The sequence below is a fragment of the Ciconia boyciana genome, chromosome 22, assembly GCF_034638445.1.
Source record: "Ciconia boyciana chromosome 22, ASM3463844v1, whole genome shotgun sequence".
Lineage (NCBI taxonomy): Eukaryota > Metazoa > Chordata > Aves > Ciconiiformes > Ciconiidae > Ciconia > Ciconia boyciana.
Genome location: NC_132955.1, coordinates 2,271,809 through 2,298,177, shown reverse-complemented (window position 1 = coordinate 2,298,177; position 26,369 = coordinate 2,271,809). Strand labels below are relative to the sequence as shown.

At 39.9% G+C, this 26,369-nt stretch overlaps 1 protein-coding gene across 1 annotated transcript in view; it reads right to left on the bottom strand.

Annotated features, from left to right (window-relative positions):
• Nucleotides 1-1,412: 1,412 nt before the first annotated feature.
• The window catches only part of NPEPPS (aminopeptidase puromycin sensitive), a 38,538-nt gene continuing 13,581 nt past the window's right edge, over nucleotides 1,413-26,369 (bottom strand). The window contains exons 3-23 of the mRNA XM_072885657.1: nucleotides 22,060-22,137; nucleotides 20,885-21,006; nucleotides 19,855-19,962; nucleotides 18,711-18,911; nucleotides 18,166-18,262; nucleotides 18,027-18,060; nucleotides 16,466-16,580; nucleotides 13,685-13,849; nucleotides 12,487-12,591; nucleotides 12,120-12,180; nucleotides 11,213-11,322; nucleotides 10,499-10,562; nucleotides 9,743-9,882; nucleotides 8,058-8,192; nucleotides 6,400-6,619; nucleotides 5,637-5,779; nucleotides 4,772-4,828; nucleotides 4,191-4,298; nucleotides 3,770-3,925; nucleotides 3,616-3,663; nucleotides 1,413-1,801 (exon numbers count right to left, since the gene is read on the bottom strand). Coding sequence (XP_072741758.1) covers nucleotides 1,649-1,801; nucleotides 3,616-3,663; nucleotides 3,770-3,925; nucleotides 4,191-4,298; nucleotides 4,772-4,828; nucleotides 5,637-5,779; nucleotides 6,400-6,619; nucleotides 8,058-8,192; nucleotides 9,743-9,882; nucleotides 10,499-10,562; nucleotides 11,213-11,322; nucleotides 12,120-12,180; nucleotides 12,487-12,591; nucleotides 13,685-13,849; nucleotides 16,466-16,580; nucleotides 18,027-18,060; nucleotides 18,166-18,262; nucleotides 18,711-18,911; nucleotides 19,855-19,962; nucleotides 20,885-21,006; nucleotides 22,060-22,137 — 2,420 coding nt within the window. The 3' untranslated portion in view covers nucleotides 1,413-1,648. The remainder of the gene's footprint in view (nucleotides 1,802-3,615; nucleotides 3,664-3,769; nucleotides 3,926-4,190; nucleotides 4,299-4,771; nucleotides 4,829-5,636; nucleotides 5,780-6,399; nucleotides 6,620-8,057; nucleotides 8,193-9,742; nucleotides 9,883-10,498; nucleotides 10,563-11,212; nucleotides 11,323-12,119; nucleotides 12,181-12,486; nucleotides 12,592-13,684; nucleotides 13,850-16,465; nucleotides 16,581-18,026; nucleotides 18,061-18,165; nucleotides 18,263-18,710; nucleotides 18,912-19,854; nucleotides 19,963-20,884; nucleotides 21,007-22,059; nucleotides 22,138-26,369) is intronic.

Sequence of the window (26,369 nt, the reverse complement as noted above, 5' to 3'; positions counted from 1 at the left end):
CCTGCCCTGGCTCATCGTGGTCGGCATCAGCAGCATTCGCACAATACTGTTCCCTCTTGCAGAGTCCCTCAACTTTTCAGGTGTTTGTTTAATAGAAATTGGCTTATTCACAATTATTTTCCCTTTCCTTTACCTTCCAAATTCTGTCCTGGTTAGTTCTTTAGTGCTTGACTACAATCTTTATTCAGATTACACAAGATCTACTTACGAGCAGTATGGTATGTGTTCGTTCAGCTGCCCTAAGACCTAGCACTGATAGCAGAAGAGGAGAAGGCTGAGAACAAGGGTTTCCTTGGGGCTCTTAAAGACACCATCGACAGGTGACCTCTGCTCTTCCCTCAGAGGTTTAGGTCCTCTGAAAGCAGCAACACTCTTTCAGGCTTCAAACAGAACACAAGATCAGGACATGAATTTCACATTGACATTTTTATTAACGCCAACTGTTTTAAATTTTTTTTTTTTTTTTAAACAATAGCACAAAAATGTTTCAGGGAAGCAGTCTGACAGTTAGTCTGATGACCTTCTGAAATACAGTTAAGCCACACCAAATATGAATTCCTGTTAAAGAAAAAAAAAATATATGGAACTCCAACCTTCGTATTAGAGGGTGTTGTGTCTGGTTAGTAGACCACGCTGCTTTGTGAAGTAAATGATGGCACACAGCTTAGACTTCATCATCACGCCAGTCATCACTAATTTAAGGCTTCTGAATCAAATTACCATCAACATCACAGAAAGGAACGAAAAGCTAGTGTTGCTACGGCCATGAGGAGATTGAACAAGCTGGATCTTTTAGACAAGTAACGGTGTCTTGAATAGAAGAGACCTGCCCTAACAGCAGCCAGGAGAACCAGTCACACAGTAGTTATCTCCTCATTTGCATGCATTTTGAGGGTGCAATTTAGTAAGAAAAAAAATAAATTGCATGAATCTTTCTCTTATTTAATGTGGCTATGAAAGATGTTTCCTTACAATTCCATTATCTCTAAGAAGGACATCAGCAAGTGGAACCAAGGAGAAAAACCGAAGAGCAACAGAACATTTTTCTTTTTGCTGAGAGGTAACACAAAAGGGAGGGAACCTACCATCCTTGGATTGGGGGGGGGGGGGTTTGCAGGAACATCTCCCCAAAACCTTGCACTTAGAATGATGCACACACTCTATGTTATACCAGCTACCTGCCTTTCCGAGTGACCTGTTCCTCACAACGCTCAGAGGCATTAACCCATTCTTGCCCCAGACTCTCCACAAAATTCCACTGACCTAGAAACCACTGGTTTCCTTTTTTTGGGGAGGGCTGGGGGAGGGTGTAAAAAACAGAACATCTGTCAATAAGAGTGTCAGGAGGGGCGTGTTAAATATTTTAACCACTGACAAGGCTTGAGGAAGTTTCACAGTTTTGTTATGCTCTATTTTATTACTATCATATTTACAGATTTTTCTCTCTTTTTTTTTTGCTGAATTGCTGATAATTTTAATAGAATTTAAATCTGGAGTGTGAGCAGGAACCAGTTAACTACATTCATTGTCCAATCCCCATTGGTTTGAGAAAAAGACTCCAAATTCTTGGCATATGAATCAGCTGTTGGGTAGCTCCTCCCTCTCCCCATGAGGCGGCAGCAGGACTGCAGCAGTGGCATGCACAGATTCACACCATGGCTGGTGGGGCCTTGCGCTGCAGAAAATATTGGTGGATGTTCTCGGCGTCCCGTTTCAGCCAAGCTGCATTCAGCAGAATATTTTCACAGCACTGCTGGACAGTGCGTTCTGCCGATGGAGCTGGGTGACTCTCAAAGAAGGCCTGTATGAAAAGCAGACAACCATCCATAAGGGTACAAACAGGCATAGACAAGATTATATTTTTAAGTCGCCAAATTCCTTAGGTTATGTAGAAATGCTTTCGTGAATTATGTTCTTTGTCTGACTACAGTTCATGCTATCTGCTCCCACCAACATGACAGACTCTGAAAAATTTGCAGGGTGCTTGCTGAGTTTGCAAGATGTGTAATCCCGAGTACAGAGTGGGAACAGCAAAGTGCCTCCATTTCTCTGCTAAAGGAAAGCCACGGTAGCATTTCTACAAACTAGCCCAAACGCTGCCTTGTCCTGTCCTGTCCTTGCTGCCAGGGACAGCAAGCGGCACTTGAAGAGATAAATTCAGTCTCTCATTGGGAGGCAACAAATGAGCAGCAAATCAAATGTGTATTTCTGGATACTTGGAAGACGACATTTTGCATTTTGCAAAAGCATTTGTCTAGGTATCAGATTTCTTAGCACTCTACCAAGGCCTCTTTCCAAGCTGCATAACGACCTCCAAGCACCTGCAGCACTCAAGAGTTTTGCTGAGTATTCTCACATTTCTTCCTCCAGAATCAACAATATTGATCCCCTGCAAATAGCTGAAGCTGAAGAAACTGCACCAGAAGCTGCTGTGACTTTGCACTTTACAGTTGGTTAAAGGGTAGAATAAGCTGGCATAGCTGGGAGTCACCCCCCATCTTCACACAAGCAGGCTTTTCCCAGTATTTGGCAGATCACCTCATGCAGATCACCTTGTACACAACAAGGTGACATCGAGACTCAGACACTTTAAGTACTTCAGCTAAAAGCTAGGTATGCTGTCTCAGGAAGTTCTCTTGGAAAGTAGTTATGATTTAGTTATGGATGATTGTCCTGGTAAGTGTTTTGGAAAGTGTTCTCTCAGAAAAGAAATTAACTATAGTGCAAGATTTCTCTGTAAAATCACTTATCACTAGATGATAAAAAAGACAGATAGAGCTCATGGCTCAGCATATCTTTGAAATAAGAATTCCTCCTGAGTGTTTTCCTAACAGGAAAGTGGTAATTAAGGCCCATATTTTTAAGTTTCTTCTTCCAAGGAGGAGTCCCTGTAAAAGCACGGGCAAAGAGTAAATAATAAAACCTACACACATTTTTAAAACGCTAACAAGACCAGCGTTTTAGAGGGGATGGTCGAGTCCAGTAATGAAATCACATCACCTTGAGCCACCAACTTCAAGACAGACTCTCGCAAACATATTAATCTGCTTTGTGTCAAAGCCTTGCTTCTTAGTACACAGCACAAATTACCTCATAAAACTTGGACCTATAGTATGGAATTTAGCCAACTTCTGCCACATTAATTCCCCCAGGAGTCCCTGGGTGCTAACGCAGTCAGCCCCAAATGTGCCATATCAGTCTGGGGAAGAACAAAGTGCTGGTATAAACCTCGGCTTACTACAGAAGTTGTAACAACTATGAATTTTGCTAGAATTATCTTTAAAGGTTGTCTTTTGGGGTGTCTCAAAACCACTGTCACAAACTGCTGGATTTTATAAAAAGTTCAAATGAGTGAAGCTAATGAAATAGAAATCACTAGAAGCTGGACATTACTTTGTGAAAATGCTAATTTAAGACATTTCAATAAAATAACTCAACCTGACGCAGTGCAATTCAGGGACTAGGCAACAGTCAAAATAGTCAGAGGCACAGCCATAGTTCAAAAACAAAAACCCGCCTAGAAACTCATGGCTCTTCCATGAGGTGCCTACACTCTAGAGCACACTACGTTTGTCACAGATTAAGTTACTCACTTCTTTAATTCAAATGTCTTACCTTAACTTCTGCAGCCATTTTATCATTTGCAAATCCATCCACTGTTAGCTGAAGGAAAAAAATATTAACCGAGAGTAAGCATTTAGCATTTCACATATAACAGTTTAGTTTTAGTCATGTATGTGAACAGGACTTCTCTCACAGCTGCACATACCTTTATTAGTCTGGATATTAAGAATCCACCTTGGTATCGATTATAAAGTTCCTCCCAATTGTCCCTTACAAATTTCCAAGCAGCTTTCCTCCCCTGCTTGCTGCCTCCTGCTACTCCACCAATAACAGATACTGTGTCCTGGGGACGTACCTCTTCCTGAAGATGAAAACACAGACAAGCATTCAAGACTGTTTCAACAAATACAGCGTGTTGACTTTATGCATTTCTATGCTGAATCTGTCAACAATAGCTTTCTTCCCCCCCCCCCCCCCACTTTAAGATACAATTCAAAGACTTAATCGTTAAGACTATTCCTCCAATTCTACTGCATTGTATGAGCACAGTGCTCTGTCACCAAGTGCTCCAAACGTGCTTGTCATTCTCATGAGGTAAGGAAGCGGCAGCTTTTCCAATAACTTACTGAAAGTGCAAAGGTGAGAACTTTTTGAATCAGTTCTGGTTGAGAGATGGCTCCAAGAACTCGTTCAATTCGGTTCTTCTCCTCCTGCATGTCTGCCTGCTTGTGAAGCTTCAAAGCCAAAGTGAATAATATTAGCGCATGGTATTAAATGCTGACTTCTTACCTAGCACTACTGAACTTCCTGTATAAGCTAGAGCTGCTAGATTAGTCTTCAAGCCTAGTATGTGACAAATTGAACTTGTTCATGAATCATCCTGCATCCGCATTACGGACCTCATCAGCAGAAAGTACCATTAGTAATAAACTGATCTTCACCACTGTTTATATAAGGTCAAGTAGGACTGTGCCTCCAAGCAATGAAATATAATCCTAAAATAAGAGATGCAACAATCCACTAGGTGGCAATTTCACACTACGCACGGACCAAGGAACACCATAATGAAACCTTAGTGTTCATATCATCTGTAAAACATCGGACTGAGCCTGTGTGCAGATATACTACATCTTAGAGGAACTTATAGGGTGGAGTATTTAGCTTTACATAGCATAAGCTGGCAGTGTTAACAACAGTGTGCACTCACCTTCAGCATAGTGTCTAGAGTAGTACTATCTCCATGCTTCAAAATAGTTACATATACCTAAGACAGAGCATAAACAAGGAAGGTCCTTCAAAAACCACACTTTTAGAAATGCAACAATCAATTTCTACATACTTGGGTTAGATTTCAGACAAGTGAATAGATCTGGAAAATACCAGCGCTGATCCCTTCTATGTTTTAAGACTAGATTTTAAAGATGCATCAACTCCTTTACCTCCTCCTCAATTTCAGATTAATTTTGGTAATTTCAGCGACAGCAAGACACCAGAACAAGAAATACTGGTACCATGCAACACCTAGCTAGTAAGGACTTCACATACGCTCAATCCATATCCACCACAGTTAGACTTTGTGCTCTGCAGGGCCAAGCTGACACCTGCAGAGCTCTTCCATGATCCCTGCGGTTTACCACAGTGCTTTTAAACCTGGAGGATGTAGGCTGGTCACGGACGGATGTAAATGAGAAGTCGTCAGCTCAGGTTCAGCACTGCACTTGAATAGTTTTCAAAACCCAAAAAGCAACACAATCTAGAGACCAGAGTTGCTCTGTGGCAGTCAATGTGGGTACAGCTGAGCTTATTAGTTATCACTAAGTATTGGCCACAACAGATGAGGCTTACTTGATTCAAGAAACACAGGGACGTTTGTACCATGCTCCCCAGTATAATTTTCTCCATAACTGGACTTATCCAAGCTCCCACCACCACCTCTGCCAAAACCAGTTGTTCTCAAACCTTAACACTGGTTTCCTCTAGCCTCCCTATTCTTGGAAATACAAGAGTTCAGTGCACACAGTGCTAAGTGAGTGGGGACAGTCTTTTGGGAACCAAAATTTACAATAACCTACAGGACTCCTCAGATCAGCTGACAGCATATGTTTTCCTTCCACATGGTCCTTAAATCGGCGTCGGGCTTCTTCTAATGTTGCCTTGTGCCCAGCTTTTCCTAGTTTGCCCAAGACCAGACCTCTCAGAAGGGCATCTAGATGACCTAATGAGTAAGTAGGAGGGGAAAAAAAAAATATTTGGAGACACAATTCAGCAATTAAGTGCTCTTCCACCTAGAGTGAACAGGGAAGAGCTGTATAACAATAGTTCCACATGCTTGAGGATACTTAAAGAAACTAGGCCTTTTCTTGCTATCCTTGGTGCCAGCTGGAGAATACATTGATTTTTTTTACGGCAAGAGGGTCAGGAGAAGATGATTCCAGCCCAAATACAACAGGCTAGGCCTGTAACCTGAGCTAAGTCAGTAATATTAACCATTTGTGTCTACAACAGGACTGACTAGGACAAGACATGCACGTACATGGCTTTCCATCCTTGTAGTCTAATAAGTTTCATGCACTCCAACAGATGCAAAGCTAGAGCAGAGAATTTTTATCTGTCAGTGGCCAGGTAGGGAAAAGTTTTACCATTTTAACTTGCACCTGATAACAGAGGGTTGTTTTGGGATTCTGTGTTTGTCTGTTTTTAAGTATAAAAATACCCCTGAATGCCTACTTCAGATTCCTCTTCCTCCCTTCTCTCCCCTTTCCCAAAATCTTGATGGCTTATTTACACATGAGTTTTCCAAAACCACTACTGGATTTCACAGCATAAGTTTCCTACCCTCTCCAGGTTTGGGGTCCCATCCCAGTCTCTCCCCTATTGGTGAAAAGACATCTTTCACGAACACCTGGATTTCCTCATAGAAGTCTGTGTGGGACAAGAGAGTTGAAAGGATCCCCAGGTTACAGCTGAGGTCGCTCCACACAGTATAATTGGGCTCATTCACAAAAGCTTCCATGACTTTTAGAACCTCTACAGTGCTAATGATTCCAGCTCGGGCCTGGGAGAGGAAAAGACACAGATTAATCTTACTTCCAAACAGAATTAAGATGTTTAATAGCTCATCACATTATTTTTACAGTTGTCCCTGTTCAGTTTGCACAGCCTGCACATAAACTCTATTTTCTCTGTTGTAGGGTTCTGCCAAGGTGAGTTAACGCTAGTCAAAGCACCTTAGCTGTCTGCTCATGGCACACAATGCTTTTTATACACAGGTAAGCACTTTACAAGGAGACAGCTATATAATTATAAGCACGTTTTGCAAACAAGAAACAGACAAGGAGATTAAGTGACTTAACAAAATTGCAGCAATGCTGGCAAGAAAAAGCAAACCCCCAGAGTTATTCTCAGACAGATACTACACCCACCAAAACCTTATTTTAACTAAAAACCATAAAGATTTAGAGATTTAATTTTTGCTCTTCATTAAAGTGAGAGTGCAAAACCGCAGAAGTCATTTTTGCTTCCTGTGAATTAGTACAAGTAGTGCCTTTCTACCTCTGCCAGGAAAATTTTATATTAACTGCATCACGAAAACACTTCTATGCTTAGTGCAGTTGATACCTACTGTAGGTATTATCTCCAACCAGATTGCTCAAATTTTTGTTAACCTGGAACCAGACCAATAATTTATGGTACCAGAAAAGAGGTGAAGATCAATTTTTATTATCTAAGCTATATTCACCTATGACAAAAACATGATTAAAACTGAAACCAAAATAGGAGTCTAACACAATGTTCCTATGTGTATTATTTGCTCAATTTTTTTGTCCCATTAGTCTTGCAATATTTGGGAAATGACTCAGGCTACAGCTTCAAACCCCTTCAACTAAGCCATGACAAGAGTTACAAGCTTTGAAGCTAAAGAGGCAGGGTATCAAACCCACATTTTTAAAAGTTTCCTTATACTTGCTGACTAGCAAGAATAAGAAAGTGCAATCTGAAATACAGAGTACAGTAACTAATTGTTCAGAGCTAGCAACACCTGCTGTGGGGGTAATCTCTTGCTTTTAAACAGTAAGAATCCCCAACAGCCACGTCCTCCAGTGGAGGACAGTTTTAACAAGCCTAACTGAATAAAGCACATGGTGCTGATAGTATTTGATAAAGTAATTGAGGGGATCGTTAAAATATCCTTATTTTGACAAGTTAAAAGAAAGCAAGTTCTTAAAACACTTAATTTTGTAAAAAAACCTATAGTATAATACACCCCTACAGAGAACAGTGCAACAGGAGTTATAGACGGACTGCTTCCATAGGGTTTTAAGTCTTATAATACAAGTTAGAACTTGTCAAGCTAATTAATAGCTAAATGTATGCAGTAATCCCAAAGGCAAAATCCCACTTTGCCTCCAGAAACTGAGACTGACTCTTCAGACACTGATTTCTGCAGTTACTGTAGCTCTCATTATTAGACAGAATAGCAAAGGGATGCTTACCAGAGAGAAAAGATCATTCTGCAGGCCAAGCCTGTCCACAGGGGGTAGGGAGAGGTCTTTGATTGCTGGTATTAAACTCTCCAGCATGTCAGGGCTATACTGAGTACGGTAAAACCCTACTGTTCCAAGGTTTAACTGAAATGTACCAAAAGAGTAAAAAATTAAAAGTAAGGAACAAATAAGTAAATGCTTTTTCATTTTTGAACCACTAGAAATTTCTCAAAGCATCACAGCTCAGAGAAGTCAGTCACTGTCATTTAAATAAAAAGAAAAAACAAACTGTAAGGGAGAAAGACTTAAGATTTCAAAGAAGAAATGCTTACTAAGAGGTATAGAAGATGAGAGCGCGCTGACATAAAGAAACAGAGGCTAGAGCTAAAACTAGGAGCAAGGAGAAAAAAAGAGAAACATCTCTTCTAGGAGTAACTCCTAACTGAAGTAAGGGTAGTCATGCACTGAGAAGATAAAATGCAGGAGATTGCAGGTGCTAGAATCTTAACTTTTGTAACCTCTCTCCCACAACCTGCTCCATTCAATTTTGATAGAGAAAACCATTTTCTTCAGAAAGGAGAGCAAGCACCTCTACCCAGCGTAAAAGCAAGTCATGGTCAGTAAGCTTGATGAACTACACTGGCTACACGCTGCTACCTACTAGCATTTTAGTGTAGACGGTCACATATTGTGGTTGGTTGAACAACAGTACCTGGCATAAACCAAAACCATTGCTGAGCTCATCAGGAAGTCACCCCCTTTGTTGCTGGTATGATTTTGGTCAGTCCAACTGCCAGTCCTCAGGACTATGGCACTAAATAAAAACCTCACAGACTGACAACCTTTGCAGCCAGCAGTCCCACAAATTCACCTTGGACTGAGCTGGACTGTTGCCTTCTCAGGCAGAAGTATCGAACTTTACCCTCACGTAGACAGGGCATTTTCAGAGTTGTTCATTCCTTTCATGCCCCTCTCTGTTACCAGGGAGGACCCAGATAAGATATGGTGATTCAAGAGAATACGCAGGCCTCACAGCCGGAATGCCCTTATTAGTTAAATAGGAAGATTTGATTAATATTAAAAAAAGAGACTAACCCTTAACGTTATTTCACAGAGTCACCTCTCAGAGTACAGCTCCAGCTTAGAAACAATTACTCTTCAACCTCAGTGGTTCATACAGCAATAGTCCCAGCCAGTTGCTGTCTTTCAATTTTTAAATTCAGTTTGACTGGTGTCTGCAGGAGACCGCAACAGGGAATTTTTTCACTTGCAGATTTGTACTTGTCTGGCAATAGCCAGTAGAAAACCTTCACACTAATGAAAGATAAACAGGACTATTTTTGCTCAGGATGGACTTTAACTAAACTGTGGTTGCCGTGGGATACCAAAAAAGCCACTACATTTCAACTCAAAAGCTGCCTCTAATTGCACACTGTTTTTCCGGGCTCGGACTCCTAAAAGGTTCAAGTTTACATTGTCTAGACTACTCTTGGAAGGCAAAGGACTACACTAAGCAAGCATTATAGAGAGGAGCCAATATTCAATAGCAGCACAGAGAGGCCCCTCCATAAGAAATACAAGATTGCAAGGCGGAGGCAGGGGGTGGGGGGGAAGAGGAAAATGAAATGCAAGGGAACACTACAGTGACAATCAAACTTATTCCCAGTAATATGTTCTCCTTTGTGACAACTCACCTTCACCCACTGGTCTGGTTTGATGTCTTTCAAAACCAAGGTGAGCTCTGGTTTGTCCATCAATATTTGCATTTTGGCACAGGTGGGGTCATCACTTGTACAAATACTTATGGGGACCATCCACATGGGGAAATCCTCCCCTAAAAGAAGAAACGATAAAAAGGAAGGCCTAAGGAAAAAAAAGTATGCATACAACACTGAGAAACTCTGCCTGATGTTCAAAGAACTTTCAGCAGCAGTTTAAGCAAGGCTACTTAAATTTAAATCTTAAAAAGGCACAAACCTGAAGGAAAACGGCAGTTCTAGAGTTAAAAACCAAGCACCTCTAAATCACCTTTCAAGCCAAACATTTTAATTTCCGTAAGCACGGAAGATGGGTGGAATCTGTGTCTTAAGATAGAGCTGGCTTCCATATGAGGCATTTTTATTTCAGCACTACTATAAAACCAGCAGCTTACAGAGCTCCTCAGATGGAAGCACTGGCCTTAAACTGGACAGCAGAAGAGAAGCATCTCAGAATGAAAACTGAACCAAAGACTGCAGATGAATGCCGTTCTCCATGCCAGGAGGACATGGAAACCACATGTGTGAGAGCATTCAACCTTAGATTTTCTAAGGTTTTAACAAATACTTAAAAACCTGAATCCAAGCAGAGCACCTGCTTGCTCTGCAGTGCAGCTGTTTCATCTCTCAAAATTGCTGCCATTGCATGAAAAGCAACGAACACTCTACTCCTGCTCTTAGCACTCATCTTACCAGTATATGGTCCACTGGCACAGAACTTCTTCTGGACTAACTTCAACACTTTGTCATCTTCTTGCTGAGGGAAAAAAAAGAAAAGAGAAAGAAAAAGAAAAAGAGAGAGAGAGAGAGAAAGGAATTATCAGAACATCTAATCTCAGCTTCTGTATATCACAATACATTCATGTGCCCTGTTAAATGGAGTAACTTGTATTCTCCTCCAGAAAAAGAAGCTACCTCAAGAATCATTCCAATGCATTCATGGCTGCTACTGTTAAAACATACATGCCCTATTTCTCATTTGAATTTGTTGTCTGACTTCAGCTTCCAGCCAGTAATCCTCACTCACCCTGCAATCTTGTAGAATAAGCATAATTAAACTGGAGTGAGAAGCAAAATGTGTGGCATGGGGAGCTAAGTCAGATATTCCCTCCCCCCAACACACATTTCACACACAAAGAGCAAACGGGCTATGTCAGCAAACTCCAAGCACATGATCTAGAGTGCTCGTGGAGTAACTCCATATCGCTTTGCACTAGGTTCCTCAAGTGAGCTGCACTTCCCCTCCCTTCAGAACCAGATCTGTCACTAAACAAAGCAACCCACTGTACTGCCTCCTGATCAAAGAGAATTTTTTAAATAATTGGATACTACTAAATTTGATCCTAAAACACAGTTAACGTCAGAACTTTTGATCTGAAGTGCTGAAAAATGCACAGTTATATTTACCTGTTCAGCTTCCACATAAATGAGTGGAAATCCCATTTGTTTGGTCCATGTATTCATCACAGCAGCAATAGGTTTACCACTAGCTTTTTCCAGGCTTTCCCAGAGGTCCTCTGCAGAAGAAAAGTCTGAATAAGGACTCCCAGAGTCTTGCCATGTCAGACGCTATTAAGGACACTATATGGGCACTGGAGGGTGGGAGGCTGTATTATTACTCCAGTTTGCCCTTCATGTTTTGGGTTGTGTTTTTATTGAATTGTAACAGATGATAGGCAAGAAAAAGGAAATAGTTTAAACCACTCATGGGGGAGAGAGAGGAGAAGAAAGCTTCTTTACTACTAAAAAAATGCAATCAATACACATTGTGATAAAGTATAATAAAAATGAGCATTAAATATTCAAAATGGTAAACAGAAGAATCTTTTCCTCAAGTTTTTCGTATATTATGCCAAAAGAGCTAACCGAACATGGACTGTTTTTGGCTGATACAGCATGATGTTCCACTTCCACGTTTATGCCTGCTACACAAAAAAGGTTTAAGTAAAGAAAGCGCTGTGAGATATTAGACAAGACTTTGAACTGTTTAATCACACATGCAATCAATACTGCAAAAGGAAGCTTGCAAAAGGCTTACTTGGCAAACCAACATACTCTGTTTCTAAATTAGATTACTACGCAGATGTGGTTATCAACGGTAAATGCAGCCCTTTCAGATTACCTCAGCCATATACTCCTGAGATTCTGGCTGTGCAGGGAATACATTGTATGAAACGGGAAACAAGCCAGTTATTTCCTTGCATTTCAGTTATCTCAGGTGGAAAAACCAGCTGCTTAAGAATCCATCACTTTAGCACTAAAAATTTTGTCTCCAGAAATCACTTTTCTTAAGCATATCATAATCACCAGTTACCTGTAGCGGCATTCTTCTGCTGGAACTTCGTTAAATATAAATTCATTCCTTTCCGAAAGTCCTGGGAACATACAATTGAATATGTAATGGCACCAGAATGGAGGTCCTTTCTATCCTCCCTCCACGCTGCATTTATATTCAAGAATTGGCCAAGGAATCTTAGGATCAGTATGTACATCTGTAACTCCTTCCATATTTTCCCACTATCTTATTTCTCCTAGGTAAGTTCAAATAGATCCCAAATACAAATTGGAGAAAAGTTTTCAAAATATACAATACACAGATTTAAATATTTTTCTAAAACAGTATTTTTAACTGTAAAAAGATTTGACACACTACATTTGGTTTTTAACAACAATCTTTTTACCTCATCACCAATGTAGTCATGTAGCATTCGGATTACAGATGCTCCCTTGCTGTAAGAAATAGCATCGAATATTTCATCTACTTCGGATGGATGGCCAACACTAACCTGTGGTAAACAGGATAATTAACAGTGAGAACAATTTTAACTGCCACAAGATTTTGATTTTGCTTGTTCTAGTGTTTAAGGAGCTGACTTTTCTCACTGAAGAAAGAGCATACATATCCATCACTAAGTTGTCTTAGCGGAATCTCTGCACCCAAACTTATTCACATTTGGCTGGGTTAGGATTGGTTTATAGCTTAAACATACTTTAACTAAGCTTTTGGTATTTAATCAAATAGACTTGGGGATCTTGCTTCAGTCCTTTGATTCAACACTTACCCAAAAGCAAAAAAAAAAAAAGTGGAAGTTGTTTAATTCTGGGACAGTGAACAATACATACTCAGGAAATGCACTCAATGAGTAAGTCACTCTAAAATGACCTGTTGTACAAAGCAAGGTCATCTCCCAACATCTATTACATCAAACATTTCCTAAGCTATCTGAAACTTGTCCATGGTGATCTCCAGGAATTACAAGGGAGTCTTCTTTTAGCACAGGTCCCAGTTTTGCTGTAATTGAGCTCAATGCTACTGCCTTCTCTTCATCACTGAACTACTGCCTTGTTTCCAAAGCAGCAAGCCCAGCTAGATCCTACTTATTTCAAGATTGTCTGCATCACACTCACAATTCTGGGAGTACAACACAGAAACATGCAAGGCAGCCTCAGATGGAAAGCAGTACAAGCCCAGAAAAGTTTGGTAGCATGGGCTCTGGGCTATGCTGCATTTTGTTTTATGTTATTGAGCACTGAAATAACTCAGTAGCTACTTCACTGTGCTCAAGGGCCAAAAAACTACTCACTTTGATCAGAAACCAAAACAAAAACACAAATAATGATGAGTTTTGATCACAACTTTGCCATTTCAAGTCAGTAGAGCAGAAAAACTCCAGAAGCTGCCATCTTCAGACCCTCAAACCTCACTTCTGAAACACTAATTCAAGTAAAGGAAAATCCACAAAGTATAAATGCAACCTTAGATTTTCCTTTGCATCGTGAATGACTGCAGAGTTCCCTTTTTTCTTAATAGGGAAAAAAAGCTTACACACAGCTGACAAGAAAAAAAGGGAGACAATCAACAGCGAAGACAGAACATACTTCAATAGGATGACTGTTGTCTAAGGCATCAAGCTCTTGAGCTCGTGTGTAATCAGCAGAAACAAACTGAGTCCAGATATCGTACTCTGGGAAACAGTGATCTACACATAGGTACTCAATCCAGGAGGCAAATCCTTCATTCAGCCAGAGATGTGTCCACCATTCCTGGAAAGATAAGAAGGCAGAATAAAGAACAAAATACCAACAGCTTCATTTAATCACAAGAAGTTTGCAGCAAAGATAAGCTGTTAATGGCCTAGTTTAGTACAAATCAGAGAAACAGGTAACAACTGTAAGCACGAACTCCTCTCTATAAAGAAGTCATCGGCCCAGGAAGAGTAATCAGCACCCTATAACTGTCTTCCCCTCTGTCTTAAATTTTAGAAACTTTGCATGGAGGAGAACTGCTCCAGGTACAAATGAAATTCCCGGAGACTAGAGGTCAGAGCAGAGCCACTGAGGGAACAGCCATGAATGTTACCTAGATTAGGGAGAAGAGTCAGTGACATGCCAGGCCGCGGTTCAGTAAAGCAGCAGAACTGTGGGCAACACAATGACAGTGTCTTTTCCAAACTGAATAGCAGCAGCTGCAGAAGACTGATTTTGTTTGGGTTTGGTTTTTTGCTAAAGAGTATGCTTACATAAAGGAGAAAACCTGGAATCTGAAGAATTGTTCTAAACTATGGAAACCTGAAATCTAGTAAACAGCTAAAAGTTGTTTCTCATCAGCCAAAGGTGGGCTTTGCTTTTTTAAGAATGCTACACTGACATTTTAAAATTCTTCCTTTCACTTCCAATATTTAACTGAAGTAGGAGAGGTAAGGAAACAAGCTACAGATACTGAGGAAGAAAACACCCTTTTCCATAACTGGACTTACCAACCATTCTTTAAATGTAAATGGGGTGGTTAACTCAGACGAGCATGGCTATGATGATGTGGGCCCTTAAGTAAAAGAAACTGAACAGGATGTAGAATCAGCCCAGTAAGCTGTTCTACAAAGAACTACTGCTTCTATTATGAATGAAACATTTACCCCAGGGAGGGTGGAATTTCAATAAGGAAAGCTGTTACTGAAACTCTACACAGATAAGCCCGCTTTATTTTTAGAGTGGAGACTATCCAATTTTCTTTTACATTTCTGATCGCATGTTTCCAAGACAAGGTTCCAATACATACAGATTGCTGCCAAAGGATTAATGCAACTGCAAAATAGATTCTTGGGCAATTAGGTTGGACTTCTAAATCTTTTCACCTCCCTGTTTTTCTCTCTTATCCCACTGGCAACCTAGTTGCTCATGAATCTATTTCTTCCCCTGGAAGTATTCTGATTTCATTTATCTTTGCTAACAGAAGAACTGGCATATTGTGCTGGCCAATAAAATCTGGTCCTGGCAAACTAAACCAGTGATGCTACTGAGGCTTTCTGCTGTGCTGTATGCACCTCAGATTATAGAGGAGAAGAAGCTGACTTTCTGGAAATTGAGAAGTAACATTGGAACGCCTTTTCATATTTCACAGTTGCATCACAGAACATAAAATAATAACCAAAGAGAAAAAATTCTTAAAGAAAATTTTTGGAAGACCTAGAACTTCAAAAGGAAAATAAAAAGCTAATTCAATATAAATTTTAGAAATTCTTGTAAATGATACTTTCTCAAGCTTACTGCCACAGTTCTCAATGGTCAGAAGGACCACGAATGGTTCGTGGGTCACTAATGGTCCCCAAGGCACTTGCTGGCATCCTACAGTGTTGTCTAGTCACATGATGCTGGCTCTCCTTGCTTCCAGATGCTCAACTGTACTAAAAGCTAAAAATATATTACTTTAATATTACTTTTCCATGTAAATATTGTGTTGCTCTCCTACCTGTGCTACCACAAACAGGAATGGACACAGTTGACTATATTTTAAGAGGCACGGCACTGTGGAAAAATTTGAGAACTTCTGCTTAGTGTTATAATTAATATTTATGCTGGGGTTTTTCCTCCATTCACTCACACTTCATTTAGGCCGCCTAAAAGCCAGAACAATGCAGATTTGGGGCCACGCTCTTTTTGCCAAACACACTGGTTTCTTACAATACAAGAAACTTCCTAACCTGTGAAATATTTGGATTCGAGCATCTGTTTGCAGGGTTTTGGGAAAAGGAATGTCAGGTCTAATTAACAGAGTAAGCTGAAGCCCTTTGTTAGCAGCAGAAGCTCTGACCGACACAGGTTTCACTTTTTATCACTAAATGGAATTTATTTACAGATATCAGTCTTGCTGCCTCAGATGTGCTTTTATTCCCACCAAAATTACTTAAACATCAAACCATTCAGACAGCTGGCTCCCCATATATCCAAAGTAACTCTCATGAGTTACTACTGAGCAACTTTTCAGCTACTGGACTAGAACAATTTGCAATGCTGAGCTGGTACTGGTATGCCTGCTTGGTTTGAAAGCCTAGCCTGATGAGTGAATCATGCCCACCTGAAAGGAAAACAGTGGATTATTGCTTCTAAGTAATCTGACTAGCCAAAATCATTTCCATGGAACACCTGCTCAACTCTAACTAGGACTATATTCAAACAACTGAACATTACTTCACATAGAAAAGATCTAAGAATACTTCTACAGAACACAGTAGTAAAGAAGAAAGAGTGGTAATAAAGCACTACTTAAATATTTAATTTTTTTATTTTAAAGATAGCATGCCTGCTATTAAGGGGCACTTGAACACACACATGATATGAAGCACATGTAAAAGAAAACTAGAACAACTTGTAACTGTTAGATACCATGGTCACAAGGTTTCCAAACCACTGATGAGCAAGTTCATGTCCTACAACCAGAGCAACCCACTGGCGAGATGAAGAACAGGAATTTTTGGGGTCAATGAGCAATGCAGTCTCCCTGTATTTAAGAGAGAAAGATAACTGAACAGAGTGGTACACGCCTAGGGAAAAAACACAATCAAAAGGAGGTTAAATTACCTAAGCAAGCTAAAAAGTGATCAGTACAACTGAAAAAAAACCAAAAGCTATTTCAGTTTAGACATTAAATTATTTTGGTAAGTTCCACAGCTGTTGGAATGCTTTGGAGCAATAATTCCTTATGGCATGCAAGAAGACAAGTGCAAAAACCCAGGCAGGAACAAGAAAGTTTATCCTTTATTTATAAAATAGCTCACCTACATAATCTAGGAACCTTAACTGTAACTCCCTTTGCACTGCATGATGTATGCACAGCAAGTCTTCTTTGCCTCCCTCATCCCCAAAGGAATTGCAACTCTCCCAAGTGCACATCCAGCCGTGTTACGCTCACCGCTGCAGACGCACAAGATTCTCCACAGAGGGCACACGTGCACACACGCACACACACGCAAGTGCTCCCCAGGTCAGGCACACAACCTTCTGCTATAAACACCCCAGTCACGATCAGGACTTGGTGAGTCAGTCAGAAAGGACTTCTGGACTGCTGCAACTCAAAGGGGAAAAACGTGCATCTCAAAACATAGATGGTGCCTGCAGATTATGCCAACCTTCTGTCCCCAAAGGGATAAAGCAAGCGTGCCAAACTGAGCATATGTGGGGGAAAAAAATTAACAGCACAATTAAGAAAGGCTTCCAAAAATTCTACTCATCCAGGACAATTATTTTTTTTTTCCATAGGGAGTAAAATATCAGATTTCATCAGAATTGCAATAAGCAGACAAGTAGATTTTAAACCTGGGCTCAAATTTCCATTTCAATTTTTTAAGGCCAAATTAAAAGTTTAGCAGAAGAAATTCAAACTATTTCAGGATTTAAAGTCCAAAGCTTACAAGACCAATGTTGTACAAAATGAAGGAAAATCATTCTAACAACGAGCACAAATAATGTAATAATATCAAGCAAAAGTATAAAAGCTTGATCAGATAAAAAAAACTGAAAAGGAAGGCAAGTTAATATTTTTTATTTACTCATATCCACATGGTTATACTGTGGTTGCTAAATTTACCAACTTGCCTACAACATAAAATAAGAAACTCTTCCAGCTGTGTCAGTAAGTTCGTAACTTTTATGGGGGAAAAAAGCGGACAAGAAAGTTCTCTTGTAGAACAGGCAGTGCTGCCAGACACTTAAAAATCTCACACCCTTGGACAGTAGTTGTAATAGCTCATTCTTGCCTTCCTAAGATTTGTACAATAATGCACGCTGCTGCAGAAGTTAAAATTATCCAAACCGAAGCAAAAGTTGAAGGTATTTACTCAGTCTTATTTGGGATGATACCCAATAATTACAGCTCCCTAAAACTAATCCAATTACTTCCAAGAATTAGTGAACAAAGAGGGGGAAAGACAGTATTTTAACAGCATACCTATAAGTAACAAGGCCCCAGTTCTCCATGGCACCTTTATAAAATAAATACAAAGGTTTATTGATATTGATACACACCTCTTCCTAAATGTTTAAAATTCAAATAAAATACAGTTCATCAATAAAGTGAGTTACTTTACCAGCAGCAAAGTCTGCAATAGCTATGAGATCAATTTTAGGAAGAGGGTAAGGAACATTGAAGTAGTCCTTATAAAAAGGCAGAGTTTTAGCAGCAACCTGTAAGAAACAAGAGGAGAAATGTTAACTTGGAACAATTAATAAAACTTGAAAATTTATGACTGAAACAAGCTTAAGAAAGCAGCGTACACAAGATTTCCTCCAGAAGCCCCATCTCCAGCTTCCAGAGCACAATGGTTTGGAAAACTCCCATCCCCTTTTTCTCCCAGGCTGTAGTCTACCCTTCAGTCCTTCTCATCATCTTTGGACCAAAGTCTACATCACCAAATCAGAACTGAATTAAACCGTATGTTTCCGTCATTATAGACATTAGTTTGTCCACAACTGAAATTCTGTTTAATATCAAGCCCAGTCTCTCCGAACCATTAAAGCAAAAAACACCCTCATGAGCTTCGCATGGATTGAGGTGACTGAACAGAGGAGAGAGCTATGTCCAGCCTGTCGGAGATCGCTACAGCAATAACGAAGTCAGCCTGAGCGCATTTACCTCTAATGCAAACTTTCCTTGTTCCGCTTTGCCAACAGGAGTGTAAACACGCACTAAGACGCCATCAAGGGACCTGGCCTCTACGAAGTCATATTCTCCCACCACAAATGCTACAAGATATGTCGACATTATAGGGGTGCGAGCAAACTTCACTTCCACCAGATTTTCATCATCTGGGTACGGCTTCCGGTCAATGACATTCTTTCAACATGAAAGGGAATCGGTTAATTTCATGGAAGTGAAACTGTATTACACAATACACTTGACTAACTATTCCATCATTATGAGTCATGCATTTAAAATGAAAGAACTTTTTACGATTTTAAAATACCGACCACAATGTAGTTCTCCTCCTAACTAAAAATGCCCCATCACGTATGGAGGTGTCCTTTTATAATCTATATGTTATATTCCTTTACTGCAACGGCAGCTGAACACATCACTTATCAGCTGCTGTCCTTCAAAGAGAATATTACCCACATCCCAACAAGGCACCAGGCTTTCACTTTAAGTTCTGAAATGGAAACCATAACCATGTGGTCAGTGGGCAAGGCTAAACTTTACAGGTAACTATGGAAGTTAGCTACTGGAATAAAAAAAGTCTATTTTTAAACTGACTTGCCCTTCTCCAGCAACATCTTCTAGAAATCTTTGCACCATATTTAGAGTAACAACCTGAAAATACCCATTTGTATTTGTGACAGAGGTGCTTCTACTTGCACATTGTACCCCAGTTCTGGTCAAAAATTCTCTAGGGCAGAAAACACACTTATTTATCTCAAGTGCTCTGTCTGCTTATGTAGCTATAACAGCTATATAAACACGCAAAGACACTTTTTTTTCCCCAGTCACTCTTAATCAAGCAGCACGTGGCATGACATATGCCAAGACTTTTTTTTTTTTTTTTAAAAACAAACACCACTGTGATTTGTACAGCCTGTTTAGGTTTTGTGCTAACATCTGACATCACAATATAATCTTTTAAAAAGTTCTCTCAATTTAGAGCTGCTTAGCAATAGCTAGCAAGACAGCCTATATTCCTAATTCTGTCTGCTACCAAGACACACTATTAACTATCAAATAATCAGCTGGCATTTTTACAGTTGTATTTAAAACACTGTTTACTTGCCCATCAAGAACTTACCATATTTGACAAAGCTACTCTGTCTTTAGGAACCACCAAAGAAATATCAAATGTTGCCTTAATAGCAGGCTCATCCCAGCAAGGGAAAGCTCTGCGAGCATCAGTAGCCTGAAGGAAATAAGAGCATTAAACAAATAATCACAAGAGATTGTGGCAATAAAACACACACAAAAATTCAGCATATTTTACAGGCAAGAAGTTGGGTGAATGATGGCTAGCCATTGGTATAGAGACTCCTCACTGACACGCTTGACCTCTGCATTAGAGCATTTTATTCTTACTGTGATAACTTATTTCACTCTTGGTTTGAAAAAAAAATGCAGCTGAAAAGCACTCTTGTGCTCTGATGGAATTCTACAGTCTGAGCAAAATTTAGCAGCGTCATGAGAGGAGCAAAGCTCAGTCATGTGAAAGCAGAGAGGGCACCCAGGCGTTCACAGACCATACACACAAGACCACCTATTCATATTCTGTCAGTAGACGGCACCCAAGAAATCTTCTATTTGTACGAGGTAAGTACTCCATGTTTTTATGTAACCAGGCAGATAACTATGAAATTACAATATGGTATAAAATTCTGTCATTATGTCCAGGGTTTACATAATACTTGAGAGAGTATCTGGCTCACATTGTGGATGTCATTAAGATACTGAGATAAAGGCAGAGTGTCCTATTAAAAAAAATAATATACTTCATAAAGGAAAGTTATACAGAGGTACTTGACCACATCTAAATAAATACCTGTTCTTAAACATTGCAGCAATTATATATATATGATGCATCACACATCAGCATGATCCTTGGCTGGGGAATTTGCCAGATCCAGAATTTACTGACCTTGAAGTCACAATGTAAAGGCTGCTTTTAGTATTACCCATCCACACTAAGAGCAAGAAGCAAATAAATACGGATTTTTTTAAAATTTACCCAGAGGGTATAGCTAAAGCTAGGAAATCGTGTCTTTGAATCTTCCAAGCATAAATCCTATATTAAGAATGACATTCCCTGAAAACAAAAATATAGCCCATACCTCAAACTGAGTGACAGCAGCATAGCGTGTGTCTCCAGTAGGGGTGGTATATTTACTTCGGTAAAAACCTTTCATTTTATCATTCAGCTCCCCTACAAAGTCTATCTTTAGCGTCCCTGTCCCTGTAACAGAAACAGATGGGACATTGTTATTTGCATGTGCCAAACAGAACATTTATTTGGTCTGGACCTTCAGGCCAGGCTACTCAGCTGGCCCACTGCCCTTCTGAAATAAGATGTCCCTTCAACTCATCTCCACCCATCACTTTTTTTGCCAGCCTCCCTCAAACCCTTCACTCTCCTTACATAAAATAAGCTCCAGCAGAGCAATGCAGGCAAAGCCAGACTCACCACAGCATTTTAGCACTTGATCCGCAAAGGCTGCTGCAGTATTCATTCTCATCTTCTAAACACAATGCAATAACCAGGAGAGACCTACCTGAAGCCATTTAAGAAGTCTGATCCTACAATTCTTACCTGTGAGTAAAGTTTGCAAAAATATAGGATGGCTACTAGGTAATAATAGCATGCTATGAAATCTACTACAACAGCCAAGATGGAGCACTGGCTGTGTTCAAGCTTGTAAGTCAATTAGTCTCAGGATTTATTCTGCCCTCGATGTCTCAGTGCAAAAGGGGAAACCTGATCTTGATCAGAGAGGCAGCACGCCAATATCTCACAGAATGAAACACTAAAGTTTTATCACCCTAGAATCTTGATATTTGTATTTGTCGAGATGAAATAAAACTGCTTTATTCAAACTGAGGAGCTGAGTTTCAATCGACAAACTCCTCAGAGCAAAAAACTGTAGCAGTTTCAAAAGAATTAGTACATTCACGCCTAGGAAAATACTGCAGTAATTCAGATTAGCTCATTCTTGGTAAGAGGAAAACAGATCATCAGTAGCGAACATAAATAGCTTCTGAGCCTAACTCCCAATAGCAGATAAATAATTAGAGTCACCTGAGGTGTTGGAAGCAAACATTACCATTACTGAAACAACATTTTCAATTCCAGAGGCTCACAAAGTGACTTATAGTGGACAGACTCCCTAGGGAGCACTACATTCACAGTCAGAAACTTCAGGGAAGACAGAGCTGTCCGACTCCAGCTTTTTCAAGTGCAAACATCTTAAACACAGTTGAAGCAAGCAGAAAGCATGAAAATAGCTCTTACCTTTCTGAAGAGTACTGGGAAAGGAGAGAGTAACCTTTTCATCCTCATTTTGATAGTTGAACCCTGTGGCATGTACCTCTGAAAGAGAAAAACAGACTACTTTGTTCAAAATAAGCCCCAGAGATGTTTTTGTAACTCATGAACATTTAAAATTAACTGAATCAGCTGAATCCAACAACATGCTGTAGTTACTGAACAAACCAATGAAGATTTTGAATAATCCAGAACGATATAAATGCAAGCAACCAAAGAAACGCCACCCACTGTCAGAGTTCCATGTTATATTATCTTGCTTCAGACAAATAAATCTACCACTTTTACATCAGGCTATACAGCCACAAACTCAAAGCACCACCTCCGTGCCCCTTCCACCTCTGCCATACATCCCATCCATCAGAATGCTGTGCTCATACATGGCAGGGAAGTCTTCTGCTCTGCCGAGTAATGAAAGCTGTACTGTTAAATCGTAAACTTGCAGTAAGAACAGTATCCTGTACAACGCCAGGAGTGCTGGTAACAACTACTACAGTCCTGACAAATGGTAAAATATCACACAAAACTTTCCCTCGATATTAAATGCTTACATCAGTGCAGTAGGATTCTTACTAATTATTCCAAACAGGATGCTTATGATTTATTTAACTAATTTGTGGATCTCACTTTGAAAAGCACACTAATATCCACAGCAAGGTGGTTTTGTTTGGGTTTAACCACAAAGAAAAACACAATGTTGATTTTATTTTAAAATTGCCTTCAGAACCAGGGACCTACCTTGGAGTTTATATACCATTCAGCAAGGGCATGCAAAATCAACCAGAATATTAAGCAGTGTGGCATTTACGCAGCATTGGATCTATTCGTAGATGCAAACATCCGAACTCTGAGGCCAAGCTGGATAGATGGAGGAAGGAATCGGTACACAGGAATTAAACTGTCCTGCAGCTTAGAGTTAGCAGAGCCCAGAGAGAACACCTGGTGTTGCTTCTTCCTTCCTAATTCATCTAGTCCCACTTGCTGCATCCAAGGTGATGTACATCTATGCTCCTTGAACCAAAAAAATCTAAAATAGCTACGTAGGACCTCACTTTGCAAGTTCTGCTACCTATGTCACTCTACACTCAACCACCACAATAACCAGCTATCTTTAAGAAATGCAAATCTGCACCAAAACAAATGAGCAATACTTTCTACCACACATCAGCATCTTGAACTACCAAACTTGGTAAGCCTGGACACAGCAATACATCTTTCTATGCAGACATACTGATATAGATAGTAGTTTTGAATGGTCACAGAAAAAAGGACAAAAAAGAACACTGGAAAGTGCTGTGATACATAGGGGTAAACATCCTAAAAGAAAAACATACCACTATATCAGCTTCTTCATGACATGGAATTCTGAATGACAAAGCTTGTTTGAAACAACAATTTAATTTATAGAACAACCCGTCTTCCACACTCAAGTATCACTACAAGAACCCAGGTATTCGGTTTCAGAGGCAGCCTAAGCACACTCGCAAGATGTTCAGCTAAGTTGTTCCATATGTGACAACAGTAACTAGAAACATGTTTTTATTTTTATAAAATTTAAACTGCTATTTATTCTGGAACAGTATGATTTCAGCCTTAAGTCAGAGTTAATACCAACCTCTGCTCACAGAGAACATAAATGCAGAAACTGCACGAATGCATTAGTCTTAACTACTGGTTTCACTGTGCTCTGCTCAGTGTTTACTCAGAGTTAACCACCATGCTAGGGTACATAATACATAAATGCTTAAAATAAAAGAATTCTAGCTGTAAAAAAAATACAGTACAGAAACAAATTCAAGAAAAAAAACATTCTTTACAGGATCAAGTAGAAGAACTTTAGACTACTCGTCTGTACTGAGGAGTTCCAAGATTTTTAAAATCAACTGGAAGAGGCATGAGATAGACCATTTAAACAGAATACAGGCCAAGGACATCACAATGCCAGCAAGCGTTGGGCAACGAGCAACGGAAAGTAAAGGTTTAGCTTTTCTTCTTATAACTCTGCGGAATACTGAGGCAGAAAAAGGGACGTTATAAGAGAGTTGGAGACAAGATATTCAGGGGAACAACGCTAATGTACAACACACTAGTCTGAAAGTGGGCTTCCAAGCAACCGAGAGTGGAGCTGATTGCTGACTACATTGTTTAGATCCAATTAATTTTGACCCCCGCTATCTTCAGAGTCCAACAGACAACAAATCTGTTGTTCTGCGATAGCATGTTAGTGCCCTCGGTCAGAGGGAAGGACGGGCGGAATACCTGTCAGAAATTTATGTTAGCCTGCCTGGGAGGAACCCCACTGCTGGACAACCTGCAGATGCTGAGCTGTCAGCCTGTGGTCAGAGGCTAAATGAAAACCTGAGAAACGCCTGATAAAGATCAGTACAAGAATGCAGAAACACTCCCCCCCATGTATTTTAAAATGACCACAGCAAACGAAAAACATTTGTATCTTTTTACAACTTCTAATGGAAACAATCTGATACCAAAGACAAACAATACCATGACTTCAGGATCATAGTTCTAACCTACTGAAACTGAGAAATACAGAAGAATGCGTGTTATGCAGATCTTCTGCCAAAAGTTGACAATGAATATTAAATTTCCCCCTCCTCCGCTCCCAAATGTGAAGTCCTCTTCTAAACGTATTTGAATTTGTAGCTCCGCTACTTTATAACCTTTTTAACCTGTACTAGGAAAGCCATAGGAAAGACACAGGCAAACGTTACCAGTGCTAGAAGAAGGTGAAGACCTTCAGGGTTTTTTTCCCCTGCAACAGCCTGGGAAAGCATATTAACACATTGCAGAAAGCAACCTTGTTGCAAAGAGCTTCTCAACCTTAATTTTACAGTACTAGATCCCAATTACCCTAAGGTTAGAAACAATGTTTAAACAAGTTATGGTTTAAATAGGCTGGAAGCAGCCATCTCCAGCACATCCTGACCACAATCTCCACTAAAGGAGGCTGAGAGTCTGGTGATACCCAGGACAACTAGTCTCGGATGAACACCGAAAAGCAAGGGCAAGTACATCTGGAACAAAAGGTAAGACTCATTTACAGTTTCACAAGACGTGTACTCATCGAGGAGCTGGTGTCTAGAAGAGTGTCTTTCCACGCTCAACTCCAGCAGTTTTTTGTAATTCTCAAAGCAGCTGCTTATACATCAGTTTCCAAAACAGCAGAATATAAATGAAAGATCCAAAGTTACATTTGTTTTAAACTAACTATTCAGTGCCAATAATTTAATCCAGAGCAAGAGAACCATGGAAAACCATCAACAATACTTTTTGTTAGAGTTTAAGAGAACTGCTTATAACAAAGATGTAATTGCAGTAAAAGGCTGTCTGAATTCCTAACAGTGTTGAATACAAAAGCTCCTGAAGAGAACAACACAATTTTGGCAGCCTACTAACTTTGGAGAGTTTGGCACTGCAAGGTTGCAAGTTAATCACTAGCACATTAGTACACAGTCTGGACCAAGTCGCATGAGAAAATAAAAAGCTGCTAGTGCTCCATGTCTTTGGAAAAAATGCATAAAAATCAGATCTAGCAACCTTCCCAAACTCAGAGCACTACATATCAAATTTTACAATAGCATTTTAAATAAATTACAGTTCTTCTACAGAGTACTTCCTGAAATTGCACAGTAACCAGATGGATACGTCAATTAATGATCCCAATTTCTGTATTACATGCTTATAAATGTGGATCCTAGCCAAAGGTTTTAAGCAATGTCAAATGTGTGTGTATTTCAAAGTGAAGACAAAGCCAAGTGCAAGAGACAGCATTTTTTCAAGTAGCCCTCATTCCATGGCATGGAGAAGTCACAGGCAATTAAGATATGGTGGCTTAATGAACTTGCATTCATCAACTGAGCTGCAGTGACTGTGTGCACTCTAGCTAGTCTATCTGCAAATTAAACACATTAGCTTAAAACATCTACATGTTGACATAGCATACGCTGTCCTCCTTCAGCGTTAGCCACTGAACTATGCCAATGCAATTCCTGAGAATGCTAATGCTTTCAAGCCCTTTCACATCTTTTCACGTGTTTCAAACCAGTGGTTGTAAAATCCTTTAAAGGGGTCAGAGGTATTCTCACATATCAGACATTCCCAAACTGACCATGCTAACGCAGCCCAGGCCTCCTTAAAAAACCTACCATTAATAATTCTGTCACATCAAGTCCTCTCCAGAAGATAGGATGAAGATGAGTTTTTCTACAACAAAGAAAGGTTTCACAACTGGCTTAAATCTAGTCTGCTACAGGCAGAGA